This window comes from Chinchilla lanigera, unplaced genomic scaffold (assembly GCF_000276665.1).
Source record: "Chinchilla lanigera isolate Chin_1 unplaced genomic scaffold, ChiLan1.0 scaffold00028, whole genome shotgun sequence".
NCBI lineage: Eukaryota > Metazoa > Chordata > Mammalia > Rodentia > Chinchillidae > Chinchilla > Chinchilla lanigera.
The window spans coordinates 14674856-14697915 of record NW_004955429.1 but is presented as its reverse complement, the minus strand read 5'-3'; the positions used below and the strand labels follow the sequence as shown (position 1 = coordinate 14697915).

The window sequence follows — 23060 nt, the reverse complement described above, 5'->3', positions numbered from 1 at the left end:
CAACTACTTTGAAGATAACAATATGCAATATAACAACCATTGTTAATTTCCTATCATCTTGTTATGGAAAAAAAATGTGGTGCTTCTTTTTAAGGATCAAAATATTCTTGTTCCACTGTTGTCATCAATAAATGTTATTTATTTATGCATTCATTCATTCATGTTTGTGGTACTAGGGATAGAGCCCCAGGCTTCATGCATATGAGACAAGAGCTCTATCACTGAGCTTTCACATCCTAAAAGACAGAACATCTGCTTTCCTAGATGTCTGAAAATATCTACTTTTCTGCTTCTTTTGGCTAATTTTTAGAAAGGTCTTTAAGCTATTCTACCTTATATTGTGCCTATTTCTTAAGCAATCCTATAATAATTTTTGAAGCAGAAAGACTATAAACATAAAATTATAAACTTTTAAAGAGTAGAAATCTAGTCAATGAATGTGAGGGAAAAAAATCCCTCTGTGTTGGGAGTATAGCACATTGGTAGAGTGACAGAGTATGTACTTAGCTGATGCTAGGTCCTAGGTTTGATCTTCAGCACCAAATCAAACCAAACCAAATCAAACAGAAGCAGCTCTGTGCCCCAGTGCTCTGCAAGGGCTCTTCCCTGAGTGCTTATGGTGTCTACTGTGTGCCTGCTGCTATGCAAGGCATGGGCTGCAGAGGTGACTCCATCCTGCTCACCTAAGAGGAGCTGTGGGAGGAGCGTGGGACAAAACGCCTGTGTGCGAGGTCTGGGAAGGAGGGCAAGGAAGCAGCCCCTAACAGATTCCAGGGCCAGGGAAGACATGGAAAAGAAGGATGAAGGCATGAAAAGGCAGACAAGTGGGAAGGGGCAGGATGCCTCCACCCTGACATCTGCTGAAGACCTGGGTGGCAAAGATCAATTCATATTAGTAGTATTATTTGTAAGGAAAATACCATCTTAAATGTACTTTAAAGTGGGAGATTAGTATTTTCAAATTTGGAAGTATAAGCCACTTGCATTCCTGTGTATATTATGGAAGGTCAGGTGATCTTGAAATCTCTTGTGCTTCTAATGAGGAAATAGTTTAACTTTCCATTCTGCTAAATGGGCCCCATCTATTCTTATAACCACTAGTATTTAATGATCTGTAGCACTTTCAGGACTAGATATGTATAAGTTAAATTTTTTCTTTGGCACTCTGGTAAATCATATGGGTTCCTTTCAATATATAAAATATATAAGATGTGCAATACAAAGTCCACAGTCTCACAAAGGTACTCAATTAGAGTTATCAGAAATACTTAACAAATAAATCTGTGACTAGTCAATTTATGTTTCTCTAAATAACAGGATATAGTGCCAGGGCTAATGATTACCATGATTTTAAAATAGTGATGAGAGTAATTGGTAATTAGAGATATCGGTCACAGCTGTAGTACAACACAAGAATTTCTATGGTTAGCATTAGTGACAAAGTCCTATAGCTTTTATTCATAACTGAAGAGAATGCTAAATTTCACTTAGGCTAGTGAAAATGAATATTAATTTTACTTCTCATCTTAGTTCATAGACCACTCCACTTGACTTAAAAAGAACCGGGGTTAAGAATTCTTCTCTGTTACCTGGCTTGTGGGCCAAATGAGGTTACCCTGAGGGTTGGCTGCTGAGGAGAAATGCGGAGCATCTTCTGGGACCCCCACCTACTCACATGTAAGCCTTGTAGTTGTTGCCGATCTTCTGGACTCGAATGTCATACTTGGCATCAATGAAGGGCTCTGCTGTGGCATAGGTCTGGGTGAGGGCCACCACGCTAGCAATGTCCTGGAAGTCATAGTGGTTTTCCACTTTGACCTAAGATGGAATAAGGCAGAGAGGGAGAAGGGGGCTATGTACATATGCACACTGAAAAGTCACAAAGGCCTACAGCTCCAAAACCATCACGATGTTTCCAATCCAGGCACAAACATGGGTGTTGCATCTTTCCTGGGGCCCCCTGCTCTCTAGCTTCCCTTCGCTGGACTCAGGGGTCACACTTCCTGCAAAGGATCCCAGGAACCAATCAGGTGGCCTGCACTCTGCTTGCTGAAAGAGGCTGAGAAGCACTCGTGGCTTCAAAAAGGCCATTTCATCTCCTTGGAAAGAATTAAGGAGCAGAGGAAGACGAACAGTCCACAGAAGGGCTTTCGGAAAGAAGCCCGGAGTGCATAGGCCCCTCTGACTTACCTTGCCCATGCCCGAGTGAGCGTGGCCGATCTTCACCACCACAGGAAATGTGGGCAGTGTCAGCTGAGAGCAGAGAAGAGAACGACAAACTGGTCAGCGCCTGCCTGTCTCTGTAGAACCCCACACATGCTTTCCTTGGGAACACCCTCGTGGCCCATCAGACAAATCGCCTGCTCTACAAAAGGGTGAGAATGAATGCCAGTGACTCTCCCAAAGGCGAGCACATGTTAGAGGCAGGCAGTAAGAATCCTGTTCTCCTGTTTCGTACTTTCTACGTCTTATCGTTTCAACGTGCTCTGCATTAGACAAACCCTGGGCAGGACAGGCTCTCAGCTAAAGAGAGTTTTTAAAAAATGTATCTTTGAAAGGCTAAATGTAATTATATTTAACTGTAGGTAAATTGAATCTTAATAAACTTTTTTTTAATGCTTTTTTTTTGGTATTGGGACTCAAACTCAAGACCGCATGCTTGCTAGGCAGGCACTGTGCCACTGAGCTATATCCCCGCCCCTCCCTTTTTTTTTCAGTGCTGGGGATGGAATGTGGCATCTCACACATGCTAGGCAAATGCTCTACCACTGGACCATACCTCAGCCCTCGAATGTGTCTCTAGCCACTTAATGTCCCTTGTACCCTGCACCTCTCAGTACCTGCTCCCTTCAACACCTAGCTCCCGCTCTGATCCGCTGTCCTTTTCCTCTCTGACATCTTACCTGCTCAGTAGCACCACAAACACAGCTTGTATGTCAGGCCCACTTCTGCCCTGCTTGGGGTCTAGAAGGGAGCTGATGTAAAAAATTCAACAAGTGTATCCTTGGAAAGAGACTCTCATGAAAAGTAAACTCCACCTTGAGGTGGCCCTGTTTTGACAGAGGAACAGTAAAAACTTAACAGAGTTGCCCTCTAAAGACAATGCACTGGAAGAAAGAACATGGTACAGTAGGATGAGCTCAAGAGCAGACACCAGACTTCCCGTCCACTCTGCCACTCACTTCCTGCAGGTCCCTTTATGTCACCCAGCCTCGCTTTCATGTCCATTAAATGGTGAGATTGGACTGGATGCTTTTTGAGATACCTACAAGTAACACAACTCTATCTTGGGATAGACACTGTACAAAGGGCCAACCCGGACACACACTCGGACCTGTCCTTTCTCAGCCTGACTCAGCTTGCTTTCCATTCCTTTCCCTTCAAACATCACTAGCATCATCCAAGTGAAATGCTGCCCTCGGGAGGAAATAATGCTGATGAAAAGTCAGATTTTCACGGAACCTGGGTGTGAGCAGACACTGGGAGTGCCTGAAATGAGGATGTCAGTATTCCTGGCTGAGCCCAGTGAAGCTGGGGGGCCATGTTCAAAGGACTTTAGAAATCACACTGGGCTGGGCCAAGGGTATAGCTCAGGAGCACAGCACCTGCCCGGCAAATGCAAGGTCCTGAGTTCGATTCCTGGTACAAAAAAAAAAAAAAAGAAAGAAAGAAATCAGGCTGGGGTACAGCCTAGTTGTAGAGCACTTGCCTAGCTTGTGCACGGTCCTGGGTTTGATTCCTAGCATAGAGAGAGGTATGGGTTCATGCAGTTTGATCCTATTATGTGGAGAAAAAAACTGAGGCCCCGGGAGACAAAGGTCACAAAACTACCTAGCAATAGCCTGAAGTGGAACTCAGCTTCCTACTTCCCAGTCTAGCCCAGGAGGACTACCCTGTCAACAGTGGACATGGCTGGGGTCACAGTGACCTCACTGCCTCAATTCCGAAGCCGCTCCACCTCTGTATCATCACAGTCTCCAGTGGGCAATGACACGGAGGAAGAACGGGTATGGCCCAGGGCCTGGACACAGGGCTTTGAGGTCCAAGTCTGCCCTAAGTGATGGGACACCCATGTTCCAAGAGCACTGCCCCAACTATCGGAGAGTCTAAGGCCTGGCTGTGAGAAAGGGTTTCTAAAGCACTGGCCGCTTTCTTTGACATCTCTCCCCTCCCCACCCCCCAGGCGACAGAGCCAAGACACACACACCCCAACTTTCTCTGCCCCATTCCCTTACTGTTTGCTGTTGCTCTGGAGCCTCATAAATAGGGCATTGAAAACACTTCCTGCAGCTGAAAGAAGCCCTGAGTAGCTTGTCTCATTCCCAGTATGCAGCGCAGCGAGGGGTCCGTCCTCTGTCACTGTCTCTTTTGCCTGTTGTAATTCTGTCTGCCTCTCTCTGACTCTGCCTGTCTCACTCTCTCCCTGTGCCTCCCCTCACTCATTTCTGCCTCCTGGAGCACAGCCCCTCGCTTGGTCTTTCTGCCCTCTCTCATTTGGCTTTGTTGCTCTCTCCATCGTTCTGCCCCACACCGATCCCGGTCCTTCTCCCAGAGCCTTCCCTCTCCTTCAGGCCCTGTAACCGGGCTGACGGGTCTGTGGTCTAGGGCCTTGGGACCTGCAGCCACACGTGGCCACAAGCCAAAGGAGGGCGGAGCACATGGGGCGGGACTGGCCACAGGGGCGACCTCATAAAGCCTGCCGGAGCACTGCGCGGTCTGGAGGAGCGCTGGAAGGGCGCTTCCCTCCCACAGACCTCATAAGCCCTGAAGGGGCTCTAAGGCAGCGTCATGGGCTGGAGCCCTCTGGCCGCTCCGAGCTTGGCGCTGGTGCTGCGCCTGCTGGCGCTGCTGTGGCCCTCAGGGCTGGGAGAGGCGTGCAGTTGCGCCCCTGCGCACCCCCAGCTGCATGTCTGCCGTTCTGCGCTGGGTGAGTCCGAGGCCAAGGTCCACCTCAAGGGCAGGGGTGGGGGTGAGGCGGATGGGTGACGGAGTGGTGCCAGCAGCAGACTAGGAGTCTGGGGAGGTGGGAGGAGCTCAAATCTCACACCCATTGCCTCCTGCTGAGGCTGGTGTAGGGGTGTCATGGCAATCTGACCGGTCTGCAAGGGAGTGAGACAGTGTCAGGGGCTTCCCCAGGTCATACTGCAGCTGGGGCACATCATCCAACAGCTGTCACCAGTGGTCCAGTCATTACTAGTAGTGGACTGGGTTGGGGCGGAGGACGAGAGAGGGATTGACTGTAACAGTTCTCTGTCCAGCCTGTTGCCACTGTGCTCCCCAACACACACCTTCTGTCCTGTTTTCCCCCTCACCTGCAAGCCCTTCCTCAGGCCCCTGAACTCATCCTTCCAGGCCTAACTCATGTGCCCTCTTCTCTGAAGCTTCCTGACTCCTTGGTGCCACCCCAGCATCTCTAACATCTCTGCGCCCACTGCGCTGTGCTAGTGTCCTTCACACGTGTCCTCACTAGATCAAGAGTTCTGCCGCACTGGGACCCTGTCTTGCGCACCTCTGTGGCCTCATGCCCAGTGCCAGGCCTTCATAAGCATGGCAAGAGACGGGTGTCCTCAGTACAGGGTCAGATGTTCTTGAATGCAATCAACCTTACAACCATGAGCTCTGGGCGAACCCTGAGGCCTCAGGCAGCATCAACAGGTGAGGCCAGGCCAGCGCCTTCAGTTGAGGCTCCTCTTCCCTCCAGTACCTGGGCTCTGAGTGAGCAGGTTCAGGTGGCCAGGTGAGCACAGAGAGTGAGGACCTTGGGCATCATGGAGCAGGTACCTCAAGTCCCCACTCACAGACACCTCGCACTGTCCACACCCCACAAACACCTGAACCGAGAGCTCCCTGCAGCATTCTCCAGGGACCCCTGAGCATCTGGCTCACAGGTGGACTGCAAGCACAAGGGCTGAAGGTCCCCTCTTTTCCTCTGCAGTGATCCGGGCCAAGATCTCCAGTGAGAAGGTAGTTCCTGCCAGTGCAGACCCCACTGACACTCAAAAAATGATCCGGTATGAAATCAAACAGATAAAGGTACATGGGGCCAGGACAGGGTGTTTCCCACATCGGGCACCTGGGGGGATAGAGTGTGTGCTCGGGAGGGGCCGGCCTGCCTGGCCCATTGCAGCAGTCGGGCTTGGAGTTCCTGGTGTGGAGATGCTGAAGTTCGATGGGGTGAGATGTTGGGGGCAGGGCCCACGGGTGCAGGCAGCAGTGTAGGGTGGGACCTCAGTGTCCCACTAGTCCCACAGCTGACTGTGTGGGGGCCACTGCAGTACCTCCCCCTCACAGGAGTAAACCGAGGCTTAGACTTTTATTTTTTAAGACAGAGACAGCCCAGTGGGGTCATCCATGTGCATTAATTCCTGAACTAGATTTTTGCTTAATATTTTTAGACTGAGAAATGAGAGGATTTTGTGTGTTAATATACAAACGACACTCACTGCTTTTTGTAATTGACTTTCAGATGTTTAAAGGGTTTGAGAAAGTCAAGGATGTTCAGTACGTCTACACACCTTTCGACTCTTCCCTCTGTGGGGTGAAACTAGAAGCCAACAGCCAGAGGCAGTATCTCCTGACTGGTAAGGTAGAGACCAGCAGCAGGCTTTGATAGAAAGCGTTGTGATAGTGTCCAGAGGAGCCTTGGTGACCTCCTTTTGATACAGGAGTCCTCACAGTGCTCATGGCCTCCACTGTTTTAAGGGCAGGTGGCTCTCCAGTTCAAAACACTTCCAGTTGGTGCAAGATTTTTGGCATCTTGAGCCAAAATCTGCCGCCTAAAACTGGTCCTTATAGGTTCATCTCTGCCCTTTGCCAAGGCCCTGATGGGAGCCTTGGGTCTCACACAGTTCTTTCATGACTCGGGCCCAGACAAACCTCCTCCATAGGAAATGACTGCATAATGAATGAATGCAACAGTAAATTATTTTGGAATTCAGGGAACAGAGGTGTTTGTGTAACTGTGAATAATCATGGGAGCTTCACCGTGAAGTAGGGTCTAAAGTGGCCTGAATAGATGAAGCATATTTAGAAGGAAAGCAAGTAAAATAAAGAGCACAGCATGTGGGGAGAACAGGTGGAAAAATTCTGATATCTATCCATCCATTTGGCTATGAATGAGTATCTACTATGCACTGCCAGGCCTTGGGCAGGAGAGGGGATGCACAGAAACAAGTCCCAGTCCTCAGCAGTCACAGACGAGGCATGGCTGCTGAGGAGAGACGGGCTCCCCAGCTCCAAAGATGTACACTTGTGCTGCCCTCGGGGGCAGAGGCAGAGGCAGCGCTCTCGGTTCCCAGGACTGGCCTGCCAGACCTTTGTAATCCCTCATATCTACCTTATTCCCAAGAACCTCACTTGCACAGGCCCTGGGAAGCCTGTCTCCAGCCTTCTGTTAGGACTTGGGCCCCAGGAGCTCCACGAGCAGACTCTAATGCCACACTATCTTCTGTCTCCCCCTGAAGGCCAGGTCCTCAGTGATGGGAAAGTTTTCATCCATCTGTGCAACTACATCGAGCCCTGGGAGGACCTGTCATTGGTGCAGAGGGAAAGTCTGAATCATCACTACCACAGGAACTGTGGCTGCCATGTAAGGCGGGGTCTGTTTCCGAGATGGGGTGGGGGGGCTTGAGTCTTACAGCCTGGCACATCAGGTGTTCATTTCTTCCTTCATTTACTCTACTACACTTGAGCTCTGCTATGCATCAGGCCCTGCATGAAGTCAGGGACATGAAAATGAGCACAACCCCTGACCTCAAAGAACTTACATTTTGGCTGGGAAAGTGGTTATCAAATAAGGCCAACCGAGATGGCATTACTACAGCCACACTTGAAGCATGTCTACTCTTTGCCAGGCCTACAATAATGAGATTTTTAAAATATTTAATTTAATGTTTTAAATATTTAATTTATTTAACAAGTTTGTGAAGAATTAAGATTTCTACTTTGAGGTAAAGAAACTAAAGCTCTGGGAAGTGAAGGGACTTTCTCCAGGTCAGTGGCAGAGTAGGAGCCACCAGGGTTGATTCCAAAGATGACATGAGAGGTGCGATCCTGCGCTCAGAGTGTGGGGAGAAAGAACTCAGGGGGAGTCTGGGGATGAAGGGCTTCCTAAGACAGGGCTGCTGAGATGGGCTGTGAGGATATATAGGAGTCAGAAGGCAGCAATGGAAAAGGAAGCCTGGCCTCTCACTTTTATACATGTGGTCATGATTCTAGATCACCACCTGCTACACAGTACCCTGTACCATCTCGGCCCCCAATGAGTGCCTGTGGACAGACTGGCTGTTGGAACGGAAGCTCTATGGGTACCAGGCCCAGCATTACATCTGCATGAAGCATACTGATGGCACCTGCAGCTGGTACCGGGGCCACCTGCCTCTCAGGAAGGAGTTTATTGACATCATCCAGCCCTAGTAGGGACTAGTGACCCCCAGGTGCTTTTAAGCGTCCCGAAGACCAAGCCAGTTCTGCTTTGTGGAGCGCTGACTATCACCACCTGGCCAGTTGCTGCCAGCCAAGTAGACAGCCTGGCCAGCATCACAGCGAGTGCACGTTACATCTTGTGCCCAAGATCCCAGCCCATGGCCTGTCAAGGGCTGGGGAAGGCAGCTTGACTTTTCTGTCCTGCCCTCAGGCTTTCTCTGCTTCTCCCAAATCCCATTAATCTAGCTTATACCTGTTACTGAAAGTTTTGATCCTGGCTTAGTTTTCCAAAGCCAGAACTATTCCCTTTTTCTCCAAGACAATGTGTTTTCCTTTCCTTTAACTGACCTGAGAGAGGAGAAAAGGAATGTTATACACAGAGATGGCGTGACCTTGTGATTTGCAGTGCAGAGGGGTGGGGCTGATGGTATCATAAACAGGCTGACTGGCAGGAATGAAATGAACTTCTTACTACAGCTGTGTATCCTCTGCTCCTCTTGTCTTGGCCGTCCTAATCCTCTGACACACCTTCATCTGCTTGGGGCACAGAATCACTTGATTTGAGAGCTAGGACAGCCTAACCTCCCTCCCTCCCTGCACCGCAGCCCCCTCAGCCCCCTCAGCACCATTCAGCACCCCTCAGGAGGACAAGAGGAGGCCTCCTGTATAAGAGTAGACATTTTCCTCCAGGTTAATTGTCCCAAATGCCCTCAACTGGTATCCAGAGGGCTTCTCTTCTGTCTCCTTTACATTACTAAAATCCTTATTCCTACTTCACAATGTTTTTTAAGCCAAAAAAAGCCTTTCTCTAGTAGAACTGAAATCCCTCCTGAACTGAACTGAAATCAGCTGTGGACACCTCAGAGAAATGCTCTTTTCCTCAGGGCAAATTTCAGGACAAATATCTCCACCGTTGGAGGGAAAGCATGCTGGGGGGTTGGGGAGACACCGTTTGCATTTGATGCAGTTTTCCAGTGGTCAGCCCTCCTGGGCATTACAGCAGGAAAATCCAGCTCTGATGCACAGAGAGCCCTCTACCTTCAGCTCAGGCCCCTCACCATTGTGGCCTGGACTACCTGAGGTCTCTGCCACAGGCTCCCTAGGGTTCCTCAGCCTCTGCAAGCCTTTCTGACTTTTCCTGAATGGGAAAGCTCTGATATTGCTTCTAGGATTTATTTAGGACAAGTGCCTAATGTTCTCGAGCCTCTTCCCAGGGAATCTCTGGAAAAGATGACAAAGCAAAGGTTGTGCTTATCTTTTCGGTGTGGTCTGCTGGTGCAGGGCCACATACAGCGTGCAGAAGGCAGCTCTGTGAGTGGAGATTCCGTTAACAGAAGGGAGTGGCAGAGCACAACACTAAGAAGGCCATTGGTAGGTTAAGCAGGGTCCTCCAACCAATCACACCAGCCTTGGACAGGGGGGACAGGGAGGATGACAGGAGTTTGAGCTCCAGGTTGCCCTGGAGGAAAAGCATTAGCAACAGCCAACCAGCTGTGTCGTCTCTCTGCTCCTTCCAACCTCCTAGCATGGACCTTGGGGTTCACTCAGCCTTTTCACTGTCTGGAGGAAGCTGAGGGAATGAAGTCCTGAGAACCGTAGATCTCAGGAGTGCTTCACACTGTACAGAAGGCTATTGCTTTAAAACTATCGTTTCCATCTTGTGCATGCATATTACACTTCCTGGCCAGCAAAGCATATGCCCACTGTCGGGTTGGGAAACTGGCGTTCAGGGAATGATCATTATAACTTGCCCAATGACATGCGGCAGAGGCAGAGCTACAATCCAATCATGAGAGCTAATTGTTGGCCCACAGGCCATTGCTCTCTTAGACTGATTGCCATTGGTTCTACTGTTCTCCATTCTGTCTCCAGAATTTGAAAATGAGGCTGGCAGCTAAAATCCAGCTATCCCAGGCCCACAAAGGTCCCACAGGAGAGCCCTGGGGAGGAGAAGTTGAAGCCCCAAGCAGAGCCCCAGGGTCACCACATGGCGAAGTCCAGGGGGGCACCAGCAGAGCCTCGGCCACCACTCAGTCACCTACCATCTCTTTGTGGTTGGGGTAGTATGTCTGCTCAATAAGTGGGAATTTTTCTCCTCCCAGTGTCTTGTACATAGCCACCATCTGGGCAAACTGCAAGAGAGAAAAATGCTTCAGCTCATCTAAGACAACTGCTGGAACAGACACAGCATCAGTTCATCAAGTAAATATTTAGCAATGCTCTGTAGAGGTCTCTGTGATAAACACAATGAAGATGTATGAGAAGCACACATACAATTTCTGTTCTCGTAGAACATGCACTTTAGACAGAGAAGGGAAAGAGAGCAAGCTAACATTCACTGAATACCTGTTCAATTTGAATGATGTTTCATTTGATCCTTAAATCAAATTGGATGAACTAGGTTCAAACTAAAATCACAGAACTGAAAAGAGGTGAAGCTAGGATTGACACTTGGGTCTCTACCTTAAACTCCCACTCCTCCAAGCAGTGATGAGAGATAACGCTGGAGTGGTAACATGGGCCAAGGCAGGGATGGCAGCTTTTCCCTATGAGTCAGACTGATGCACCAGTTTGAGCAGAGGTGTCACGTGTGAAGCAGTCCTTCAGGAAGATGTGGGTGGCCATGGTGTACAGGACACACAGACCCAGTATTTCTGGAATTGACTTGCCTATCCCAGGACTAAACTCATGGACCCTTCACCCATGAGGAGCTTGAACAGCTCTTAGGGGGAAGGTGAGCATACACACTCACAGGACAGTGTTAAAAGGCCTTTGGCACATATCCAGCACACCCCCCACCTTTACAAAGGAAGAAACTGAGGCCCAAAGAGGTCACTTGCCTAAGGTAACACAATAGTTGACTGGAGTTATAGCTGGGGCCCCTGTATTCCCAATGTGTAACTGTCCTGACTCCTTTAAGTAGCTGCTTTTCAGGCTGCAGAGATCATGCTTGTCCTGCAGGAAACATAGGACTTCCAGCTCAGCCCACCCTATTCCCTATGCACAGGGAGCAAGGGAAATTAGCATTGTCTAAGAGCTACCAGGTTGGTTCACACTCCAAGTCACCGATCCCTGGAACTGCTGCAAGGGGAAGTTGCTGGCTCAAACCTGCCTTCTACTTTGCAGAGAAAGGAAAGCCAGAACGTATTTCAAAGGCCCAGGTCTTGCTCTCTGTAAGGGATGTTAGCACACGCGCAAGGTGGAGGAGCGGAGGTGAGAGCAGTAAAGCTCAGAACCAGGCTATTAGGAAACTGGAGTCCCTGTTCCCGTTCTGCCTCTTCTAGGTGTCCTAGCAACTGATTATTCCCTGCAGCCCTCATTCTCCTCCTATATAAAGTGAGACTGTTACATTTGATCAGTTCCTCAAATTTTGTGCCACAAATAACATTCTTTCATTATTTTTTTCTCCCAAACTCCATTATCAAACTACAGGGAAAGTAGTAATCTGTCGTGGCCCTGTTGTGAGTAAAGATATGTTCTGTTAGTTTTAAAGTGCTGGAAAACATTAGAATTCCTGGGCTACACCCTTTACTGACAGGTAACTGGTGGCTCCAGAGTTCAAGGCCTCTAGGACCCAAACTAAGATTCACACTCTCTCCAGCCCTGAGAGTTCACTGTTGAAAGAGAATTAAGACCAGGCCTCCCATCTCCCAGGGAAGGAGAAGCAGGGGCAGTGCACCTCCCAGACCCCACCTGGTTTCAGCGCTGCCTGGGAGGGCACCAGCTCTCTTCTCGTTGCCCAGTGCATCCTGCACTGGACCCTGCCATCCTCACCATTCTTTGGTTTGCTCTGACTGCCAAGACTGGGTCCTCAGACCTTTCGTGTCTTCTGTGGCTCTCCGCACTACCTCATCTGACCTTTAGGATCTGCCTGCCCACCAGGGCCTGGCTGGACTCCTGCCCTTCCCGGGCTCCCAGAGCTCTCAGCATCCCCAGGGACACGTGCCAGCTCTGCGGACGACCTCTGTCCTGCTGCAGCCCACACACTGGCACAGCACCAGGGGCCCTATCTTCCCTCATGTGGGGGAGTTACACAGACACCACACGGATGCCAGGAAGGCCTGCGGCAGACTCCCAGGGCCCTGGGACAGCCAAGACTAAAATGACAGCCAGTTCCCAGGGTCTAGTTCGGTCCCAGGGAGCTCACTCCACCCTCCTCACCTGATCTCCAGCAGTCCCTCTCTTTTCAAGGCGCTGGGCTTGGCATCTACTCTCTGCCCCCCTGGAACTTAGATTAACTCACAAGTACACAGTTACCAATTTTAAAAATGTAATATCTGATAAGGGTTATTTCCTCTACCCACAGACAAAAGAATGAATTGGAAGCTGGGGGTGCTTTTGCCAGTGAATAGGGAGATAAGCTCATTATAACCACTTATTCAGTGAATTAAGAAAGAATTCATGGGTGAAATGGGATTTCAAGATCGGTTTGAATAATAATATATTATCCCTATCTCTTCTGGAAGTTAAAGGCTTTGATTTAACCCTGGTTCATCTGTCTCCAAAACCCCAGAAAGCCCGACAGGAACTGAGATGAATTTGCAGCAGTATGGGCAGTGGCATCTTGCTTTCTCCGGAATGCAGCTTTCATTGACAGGCCGTTTCTGCTTCTGCAATCCCAGTGGCCTGCCTCGACCAATTCCAGACGTAGCAGACGTGCTCCAAGACACACCGGTGGCAAGGCAGAGCCTTTTCCAACCCACCGAGGCCTCTCATATCACGAGCAGCCACAGTAAGAAAGTTAGACACATGCGCCAAGGTCATGATCTCAGGGCCACCCTCCCTTCACAGTCATCAGATTTGTCCACTTCGATTAACAGCAGAGAACAACATGTAACATGTCATTTCTGTGCCACTGGTTTAGTGAAACTGAGGGGAGAACTCCGTGTGTGGCCAGGGAACCCTGCTGCCCTCATACGATGACAAAAGGCAACCTGCTGGGATTGTGGATGGGTGAGAATATGACCCCTCACCAGATCCCAGGTCCCAGGAGGGGCAAGGCTTTAGGCGGGGTTCTGCCTGCTCCTCCCCTCCATGGCCTCTGTCACAGTTTAGGAGAAGAGCACAAGAAACAAGCTTGTTTTTAGGAGAACTCAGCTACTTGGGAGCTGTAACAACCAGGCTGGCAAAGTGGTGGTGGGTATACTAGTGAGCCCAGGTTGCAGACAAAGAAAGAGGTTCAGTCAGAGGGCTGATAAGTAGTGAAATCACCCAGAAAAAATTGATAATAGCAGCATCACCCTGTGTGGCTTCCAGGGAGCCAAATTCAGATAAGTGAGGCGGGAGGGAGCACCTGGGCAGGAGGAAAAGAGGAGGTCCCCAGGAAAGACACTGGGCCAGGGTCTCCTTTGTGCTCTTCTGCAACTGGCAATACACTCCCATTGCACAATGCTTTTGTCCTGTTTCTGTGAATTTTAGGACTCTAGATGCCTCATGCCACACACAGGGAAATAGGAATCCAACCTCTCCTTAACTGGGCAGCTCTGGGACTCTCTCACTCCTGTTCACTGCTCTTTCTCTACACTGTAAGGTCTTCCTGGTATGAAGGAGAACCGGAAAGCTGTCCATTAGTGTGAAAAAATGACCAAGAGTAGAGGTGCTAGATCCGTTTGGTAAAAAACAAGAGCAAAATACCTCTTCCAACTCCCTGAATGGTGAATGGGTTCGGGGTTCAAAAACTTCACAGTTAGCCATCCGTGCTAGGAAGCACGCCAGTCTAGGGTATGTGATAGCTGAAATCTGATTTTTGAAAATCAAGAGGAAGAGATGTGATTAGGAGCAGACATTTCCTTCTGAGAGGGCTAGCCTGGAGCAGAAGAGCCAGAGGCAAGCTGGTCCTCTTAGGGGCCCAAGCGGAGGCCAGAGTGCCCCAGCAGCATCACAGATCACTCTGTCCTAGCCACACCTCTTCATTCCTTCCTCTGTCTAGAAGTCCCCATTGCTCTTCCAGATTTTCAGACTGCCTGAGAAAGAGGAAACCAGACCAGCTTCTCACACTGTAACCCCAACTATATGAGAGGCAATGTGGTCTAGAGAAATTCAGGCTCTATAGTTTGGGCAAGTTACTTAGTCCTTTTAGAGTTTTGTTTCTCTGTAAACAAAGTGAAGATAATAATAGCTCCCTTATAAGGTTATCATGAGGATGAAATGATATGAATGTGGGTCAATCTCAGAGTGTACACAATACAGTAAGTGATTTATGCTCCTTACCTTGTCTCCTTAATTTTCACATCTCTGCATGATGAGGTGAGAGGCATGCTCAGGTAAGTGTCTGATACATATGTACTGTAGGTGGATAAACTTCCACCTCCATCTTCCAGCTCACGTAAGTGTTTGATACATATGTACTATAGGTGGATAAACTTCATTTGTTGAACAACTTGATGGAACTCTGTCACTAACACCCCTCAGGGTGCCCCTCTCTCAGTCCCTACTGGCCACAGGCCTTTCTAAGAATTAAACCATCCATCAGAGAGGCAAGAATCCAATACTTTTATCACTGCAGCCAAGGGCAGGCCAACAGACCTGTAAGGACTTCTTCATAGAATCTTTGTGTCAGTTTGTTGAGAGGCCAAAGATCAAATCTGCGGCAAAAGTGCCAACCTGAGACATGTGGTGACATGGTGACATGCTGCTGTGACAGGTCACCCTGTCCCATGTCCCAGCCAAGGCACCCCTCACAACCTCTCAGCTGGTGCCAACCAGCTGACTACCAGTGGTCCCCGCTGGGGGGCTAGGAATGCAGGCCTGGGGCCCACTGTTTCCTGGGGAAGGAGCCCTCACTCACCACCCAAGGCTTGTCGCAGAAGTTGTAAATGGATTCCAGGGAGTTGATACTGGGGAGGCCTGCATACTGCATGCCAATGATCAGGTGGCGGAAGTCCTCGTTCTCTGCCATGCCAAAGGCATGCTGCCGGACAAGCACAAAGTCTGGGCGGAAGGACCTGATAAGAATGCAGAGGCAGGGTTTCCATCAGTCACAGCTCAGGTCACACGCTACTTTGTCTCCCATTTCCAAAGCTCTGACAAAGAGGAGATATCAGGGACCACCTAGTCATGACCCTCACTTTATTATTACTGTCCTTTCTGGACTGGGGTATCAAGCATTATGGTACTTTCCAAAGAGAGTGTGAGGAACAGAGTTCTAAAATTCTCCTATTTCTTTGTTCTAAGCCTTACACTTTTCTAAGTACAAATATCCTCAGATGGGAAGAAACACTTTTAGACTCTTACACCTTAAGTAAAAAGATGTCCCCTGAAAAACCTGAGGCACCATGTGGCTCCAGAGTTGGTGCTCAAAGCAGGCCTAGGAAACTCTGAAGACAGCATGTGAGGCTGCCTTTACCACACTGCCTTAAGGTTTCCGATCTGCGTCCTGTCCCAGCTCCTTAAAGCTGTTCCTTAAAATAGGCAATGCTCTCATTAGGCCCCTAGAGAGCATGGGGCCAGGCTGGCTGAGAGCAGATGCCAGACCTCCCAGCATTATTCTTCCAAAGCGGACGCTAGGGAGGGGTGCAAATATTTTTCGAAGCACTGAGGTTGAGCAATGGCTGCAGGAAGCACAAGTACAGAATGTTCCCATGCATGGGAAAGCTCCCGTTACACATCCAGCCAGCAAAACTCCTGGTTGCAGCTGCTTCACTGGGCCAGGGCTTATCTTTGTGCCTTAGCTTTGGAGGCCTTCCTGGAGAGGCAGTTTATGGCAGCATCTACCCCCAGGTTCCAAGGATCAGAAATTTCACAGCTTGTGCAGTGACTTAGCTGGTTCTCTGCCTGGGGAAGCCATCCAACCCCCGACCCAGGCCCAGAGATCAGGCCTTTGAAAATTATAGTTGCTTTCACTTATTAATTGTACAGAATCATGGGTTTCATCATGAGTTTCTATACATGCACAGAATGTGGACTGGAGACAAGGCTTTTATATGGGGGGTTCAAGGAGCTCTCCTTAGTTGCTCAGGGTTAATAATGATACCTACTTGGGCTGCTCTGACTGTTTTCCTAGGCTTTTCCTGTTACTCCCTTGGTCATGTTAGATGCTGGAAGCCTCGAGCTGTATGCCTGAGATCAAATTCCAGCCTCGTATCCCAGTATAAGAATGGAGCTCTAGACTTGTGGCCAGTCCCTGAGTTTCTGCACTGGGCACCTGTAAGGGCCTGCCTTACTTTTGCCAGATCCCTCCTGGCACCCTGCTGTTAAGCTTTTAGGTCACTACTTGCTGTGTGCATGTGTCTCCTACACACAGCTGGAGGAACCTGTCTAGTCTTTGCCATAAGGCTCTAGCTGAGCTCACGTCTCTCTCCAACCTCAGTCTTCTTTAGTCTTCAGAATGGGTAAGCTCACACTTCCCATCGGTAGGTCCCAGATATACCGTGGCCTTTCCTGTCCCTGACCCAGATCCTCTTGGACACTGAAATCCTTAGGGTCAGGGTACTACGGACTGAAGTGGGGGAGAGGGTGAAGTAGAACCACCTCCTGGAACATGAGTGAGCTCCTGAGAACAACACTGTGCAGACCATTTCCCCCATCTGGAATGCTCATTATCTCCTTCAAAAAACTCTTGTGTGGAAATACAATATCCCATGTATGAGGCACCAAGTATACCACCTGGTAATAACTGCTAGTTCTCTTCTACCCAGATAATCTATCCTCATCCCAGGTTTTCCCTTCAGACTTAGGAGTTCCTTGGGAATGAGGAATAAAGGAAGAATACCAGGCTGAGAAGCAAAAGAACTCACATGGAACACAGGGTTCTGTCATCAAGTCACCGGGCAAATTTGTGAAATGAAAAGGTTGGATTAGACAAGATGTTTTCAAACTTTTAAAAAAGAAATAGAGGCTGGGGATATATCTCAGCGGCACAAGCGCCTGCCTAGCAAGCGCAAGGTCCTGAGTTCGATTCCCAGTACCAAAAGAAAAGAAAAGAAATGGAACCTTGTTTTCTGGAGGATATATATGGAGAGAGAAAAGCACAAACCCATGCTGACTGAGTGGGAGGAAGACAGGAGTCCCAGGAGTCCAGTCACCCTCTAAGTGAGCACTTCTCAACCATTGGGCTAAGAGTTCCTCAAAGGCAGAAGAGCTGCCTTCCCTACCACTTCCACGCAACATACACCATTAAGTTCTGAATGCCGTATGCAAAGCACTGTTATCTCACTGCAATGTCTGGCTTTAAAACCAGCCTTTCAGGCTAGAGGTGGAGACTGTGATGGTGACCCCAAGGACAGAAGGGCCCGTACCGGACAACCTTTGTGCCATTCCGAAGCACCTGCACATCCACAGCGTAGGTCCCATCTGCGTGGGCCACCAGGTTGAGCTCTGAAAATTCTGCCTAGAAGACAACAGGGAGTTAAGTCCACGGTTTGGACTTGGCCAAGTTCCCCACAGCAGCAGCCCCACCACTAAACACATTACTGCTTCAAAACATTTTCACATGCCAGTGTCATCCTATTCTCATAGCAGCCCTGCGAGGCAGGTGGGACAGAGATGATTATCCCCATGTTTGTTTGTCTATTTGTGAGACAAAGTCTTGCTATATAGTTCAGCATAGCCTGAACTCACTATGTATGTAGGCCAGGCTGGCCTCAAACTCAAGGCAATCCTCCTGCCTCAGCCTCCCAAGTGCTGGGATTGGAGGTGCGCATCACCACACCTGACTGATTATCCCCATTTACCAAAGGAGGAAACTGTGCCTCAGAACAGTTAGGTAACTTTTCTGGACAAACAGTATTTACAGAGATAGGAATAAAACTCAGGTAGCATCTTTATGCTGCCTCTCCACAGTGAGGATGTGAACCAAGATGAATGTCCTCTTCCTTAATTTTAACAAAAAAATAAGAGGCTTAGCTTAGGTAATTGGGCTTTAGTTCTGCTCTGCTCTGAAGTAGCTAAGTAACACATCATCAGAATTACTTAGTCTGCCTGGGTTTTAGTTTCCTTGCTCTATAACATGGAAACAGTTTGATCCACTCTGTCTAACATGTTGTTCTAAGAACCAAATGTAAAAGCTCTACTTGGTGGAGCTTTCCTGTAATCCCAGCACTCAGGAGGGTGAGGCAGGAAGATCGCCACAAGTTTGAGGCTGGCCTGAGTCGTACAGAGAGTTCAAAGCCAACATGACCTACACTCTGAGACCCTGTCTCAAAAGATAAATAACATAAAATAATACAATAATGAATAGGAAAATACTCTGTAAACCACAACACACTGTGTAATGAATGAAGAGTAACTTCTATTAAGGAAAAACTATATACATTATTTAAACTGGACATCACCTCCTCCAAATGGACCTAGTTGATTAAATCATGAAGCGAGGGACAGAGAAAGGTAAAGAAGAAACCTTTCAGGACTTTGATGCGCACACACAGGGCGTGCTTTGTAAGCTTCCTCTGGAGGGTGACCTCAGGCCTGGTCGGCATCCACCACATGTGGCGGTGTGGCCTGAGCTGTTCCTCTACAGTCTTCCTCAGGGGAGCCCTGCACTGCAGAAGGGGCCTAAGAGCCACATTGCTCACCTCTGTACCAACACGAGAACTGTGAAAAGACCTCAAGGAAACGAAAAGCAGTGGCCTCCAGGACCATGCCTCACAGAGAAAAGGCCCTAGGGAAAAGGTGGAAGGGAGACAATGGAGAGCCCAGAAGCAGGAGGACACTGCACTCCACGCAGTAGAACTAGACAGTCCACTCTAGGGTGCCAGAGGGAGTGTCGATGGATGACGCAGATACAACTTGAGGCTCCAGGCTGCTTACCTGTTCCACCTTGATATCATAATCTCCAAGGACTTTCTTGCCCCGAAAGCACTTGGCCCTGGAGAAAGGGAAAAAACCCACACAAATTAATTCTGTACAAGTATTTGGAGTGAGACATTTACTCTTATGAAGAAGAGGACGACTGCAGACAGAAGCCCAGCATGAGAACCAAGAGATGGGTTCTCACACTCACTCTGCAATGACCGCACCCTAAGACACCCAGAAAGCCACGTCCTCTCTCTAGCACCAACTCACCCACCTGCAAAATTATATCAAGTGTCCTTTCTCACTCTGCCTTTATGATTTTATAGTGAGATCTCTGGTGTTTGGCTACCAAAAAAGTCTAGAAGTGGGAACTTCTTCAATGTTATTCTCAGTAAGACCAGGTCAATCTTACACATCTCAATGATTTCTTTATTTTCTGACCCTATGTTTCACTCTGATTTTCCAGCTGTTTTTTCACCCTTGGATTTTTAGTTTTTAAAAAACTTGCTATTAATACTTTACCACTTCATACAAAAAACACAAAGAGAGGAGGAAAGTGAAAAAAGCTACTACCACTGAACATAAAACCCATCCTGTGATTCTGAGCAATCACAAAAATTAGTCTAGCTGAGTTACACAGCACACAGTATCCTTACAAATTTGTCATGGACCTAGAAGCACCAAACATCAACACTAACGGCATCACAACCCTTATAAGCAGTCTATGTCTATGTCTGTATTTAAATTCATTCTTGGGGGCTGGGGATTTAGCTCAGTGGCAAAGCACCTGCCTGGCAAGTGCAAGGTCGTGAGTTCGGTTCCCGGTACCGGAAAAAAACCAAAAAAAAAAAAAAATAAATAAATAAATAAATAAATAAATAAATTCTTACTTTGCCTTTAGCACACTCCCCTCACTAACCTCTGCACACTTAGGCTGCTTCGCCACTTGTAAAAAGGGCCTTTCCACACTGAACCTTTCCAGACCTTTCCAGTACTTAACATCTCCAACTGGTATTTTTTCTTGGTTTTATGGGCATTTATTTCCAAAATAAATGAATAAACCTATTGCTTTAAAGGACATTTAATTGTCATGACATCTTAGGAGATAGGAAGATGGGTCTTCACTTTAGAAATAAGGAAGCCAAGACTGAGAGGAGGAAAATGGCATAGCAAGGCCAGTCAGCAAGTGGTGACAGAGCCAGTATGCACACCCAAGCTTTAGAACTCTGAGCCCAATGCCCTCCACATGGCACTGTCTCCCTCTACTGATTTATTCTTTCCGTCTTCTTTCCCACACTATGAAAACTGACTTGCCATGTGTGACGCACTGAAGTTTTTTTTCCATTTTCCTTCTCCTGCTCAGAAAGAACTTAATGATGTTATGAGCACTAATCGCCCCACTACAAATACTTCCTACCTTGGTTCCTGTCAACTTATCCGGGACCAGGCCAGGCTATTTCTTTTTCTCTATTGATTCTGGAACAGCCCATTTTAGGAAGTTGTCATTTATCCTCTCCAAGTCCCTGGCCACTCTGAAATTGCTCCTCTGAGGCACTCAGCCATCCTGAAGCTGGATCACTGAAGTCCATCCCCCCACCTCTGCCCCAATTCCTTACTAAGGCTCACGTCAACTTGCTTCCAGGACTCTGATCAACATTCGCAGCCCAGCAAGCCCTGCAGGCAGCGAGCCTGTAAATATGCCATCCCATCTATGTATGGCACTATTGCTGCTCTGCAGATCTTGAACTGTAGTTCTTTGTCCATGATTATGAAAAGGGAGAACTGGAGTAAAGGGTCCATGAGGTTGCTTTCTTTTTTGGGGTTGAGGCATATCTATGCAGCTATCAGAAATACTTTTCTGATACTTCCCCCTATCATCCTATCTCAAAATAACTTTCTTCTGGGAGATAAGTCTCTATGGTATTAACAATAATCTCTCATTCTGCACAAAGCTTTGCACCTTCAAAACACAATCCTTGACTTGTTTCTCACAACTCTGTGAAGGATCCAAAAGAAACAGTCTGTCCATTTGACTGGTGGAGAACCTGAAGCCTCTTCTGGGTAAATTATATGCCCAAATCACAGCAAAGTCCATAGGAGGAAAGCCCAGAACTAAAGGTTTACATCTAGATGCGCACATGCTGCCAGCTTTTCTACTTCACTCATTTATTTTGTGGGTTTTGAACACGGACACTGAAGCATATTTATAGATCCTGGCTGGGTTATCTGCCACTTCCTGCACCTGCCCACTGACCAAGTTGGCTAATGAAACTGTTTTCATGCCCTCCCTCTACCCCCGCCTCTCTAGCTATCCTAATGCCTTTTCCTGAAGGTAATTTGTCCACTGGAAATCTTAGTTTGTGTTTCCTGAACCAGGGTCACTGACCTCTCCTGGCAGAGCCACAGTCTTAGGGTGAAGGAGCCAGGGTGGCGGGCAGGTGGGGCACAGAGCCCTCTTCTGGAGAATGAGCACATTCTCGCAGTTCCTAGCCCTTGGACATTTTCAGTCCAGGCAATTTCATGAATATTTTATAAGTTGCTAGCAAATGACAGAAGTACTTCCTGATACTAAGAAAGCACCGGTAGGACACAGTGTGCTGGGATTCAGAGATAGGTTTTGGCATCTCCATCTAGGCTGTGAACCCTAACTGTACCCTTTCCTGGCTGAGCAACATTAGGCATTGAAAAAAAATTGCATTGAAAAAAAATAGTACATCATAGAGTTAAATCAACCATTCAGTCCCAAAAAGCACACAAAAGAATAAAATAAAAATAAAATGTTCTCTTTTGCTAGCACTCTCTTATCACACGCACTTCCCATCGTCAGTTGCAAGTACATCCTGCCAGCAGGGGGAAAACATGTGGACATGACTGCATGCGTATCTACTTCAAACACACGAATGTGGCCTCATGCTACAAGAACTTTTTTGGGAACCTTGATTTTTCTTTTTTGCACTTAAAATATGTCTTAGGGATTTGCTTTCAGAACACACCAGTGGACCTCTTTCTTTTTATGAACCGCATGAAATTCTCTTTAAAGGGCCTACAGCAGTTAGCCAATACTTATTGGCTAGTCACCATTTAGCATTGCAGGTCCTTGTTTTTGCAATTATACACAGTGCTGCAGTGGCTTAGATTTTAAAATATATCCATAGGATGAACAACTTATTGCAGAGTCGCTGGTATAAGGAACAGACACAGTTACGGTTTTTAACTGAATTATCAAATTACCCACCCAAGAAAAATATCACATCACTTTTATCTGGGTGTGAAAGTATCTTGTGAGTGTTATTTTGCCTCTGTTTCCCCATGTGGTCCCGTGCATAAGATGGGAACAGAGTAGAGGTTCAGTAGGGACTTTCTGATTGGCAGTGTTGTTAAGTGAATCAAACTCATCCCCTGTTCTCAATCCTAAACAGAATCCAAGATGTACATCCTTGAAGTACAGACTAAAAATATCTGTGGTGCCTGTGTTGTCAATTTCCCCCTATTGTAACGTTTTCTTAACAAGCCTAGCAGCTGAGATCTATGTGAGTTTAATGACTTGCAGCTTCCTTGATGGACCAGGTAATGAACCATCTCCCCTTATTGCTAAAATGAGTAGAGGCTTTAGATTTAACTGCTATAAACCAAGGAAGAGGATACCTTCGCCATTTCCCACCCACTTCCCAATTAAGGCTTGTGAGGCGGATGAGCACTATTTCAGAGACTTCCGTGCTGACACCATCTGAAAATGTGGTTCAGCCCAGGCAAGCTCAGGTAAGTGGCCCTTGTTATCTGTGGGATAACGGAGGAAAAGTTCTAGAAATAGCAGCCAGGGAACTGAATTCAGGCCCACTCGTACCCTTCGCAGTCATGTGACTTTGGGTAAGTAACTGCCTCTGAGCCTCAGCTTCCACATGTGA

General features: G+C 47.9%; 2 protein-coding genes across 2 annotated transcripts in view; one reads left to right on the top strand and one right to left on the bottom strand.

The window, feature by feature from the left end:
* Syn2 (synapsin II) overlaps window positions 1-21630 on the bottom strand; it is a 48340-nt gene extending 26710 nt beyond the window's left edge. Inside the window, exons 1-7 of the mRNA XM_013515353.1 lie at window positions 21542-21630; window positions 19171-19228; window positions 17661-17752; window positions 15212-15368; window positions 10467-10556; window positions 2191-2253; window positions 1676-1818 (exon numbers count right to left, since the gene is read on the bottom strand). Of these exons, the coding sequence (XP_013370807.1) occupies window positions 1676-1818; window positions 2191-2253; window positions 10467-10556; window positions 15212-15368; window positions 17661-17752; window positions 19171-19228; window positions 21542-21630 (692 nt within the window). The remainder of the gene's footprint in view (window positions 1-1675; window positions 1819-2190; window positions 2254-10466; window positions 10557-15211; window positions 15369-17660; window positions 17753-19170; window positions 19229-21541) is intronic.
* On the top strand, window positions 4705-8900 carry Timp4 (TIMP metallopeptidase inhibitor 4). Its single transcript, XM_005387015.2, has 5 exons — window positions 4705-4927; window positions 5936-6033; window positions 6467-6581; window positions 7464-7588; window positions 8218-8900. Exons 1-5 carry the CDS (start codon window positions 4789-4791, stop codon window positions 8413-8415), a joined length of 675 nt encoding a protein of 224 aa, XP_005387072.1. The 5' UTR covers window positions 4705-4788; the 3' UTR covers window positions 8416-8900.
* Window positions 21631-23060: the final 1430 nt, after the last annotated feature.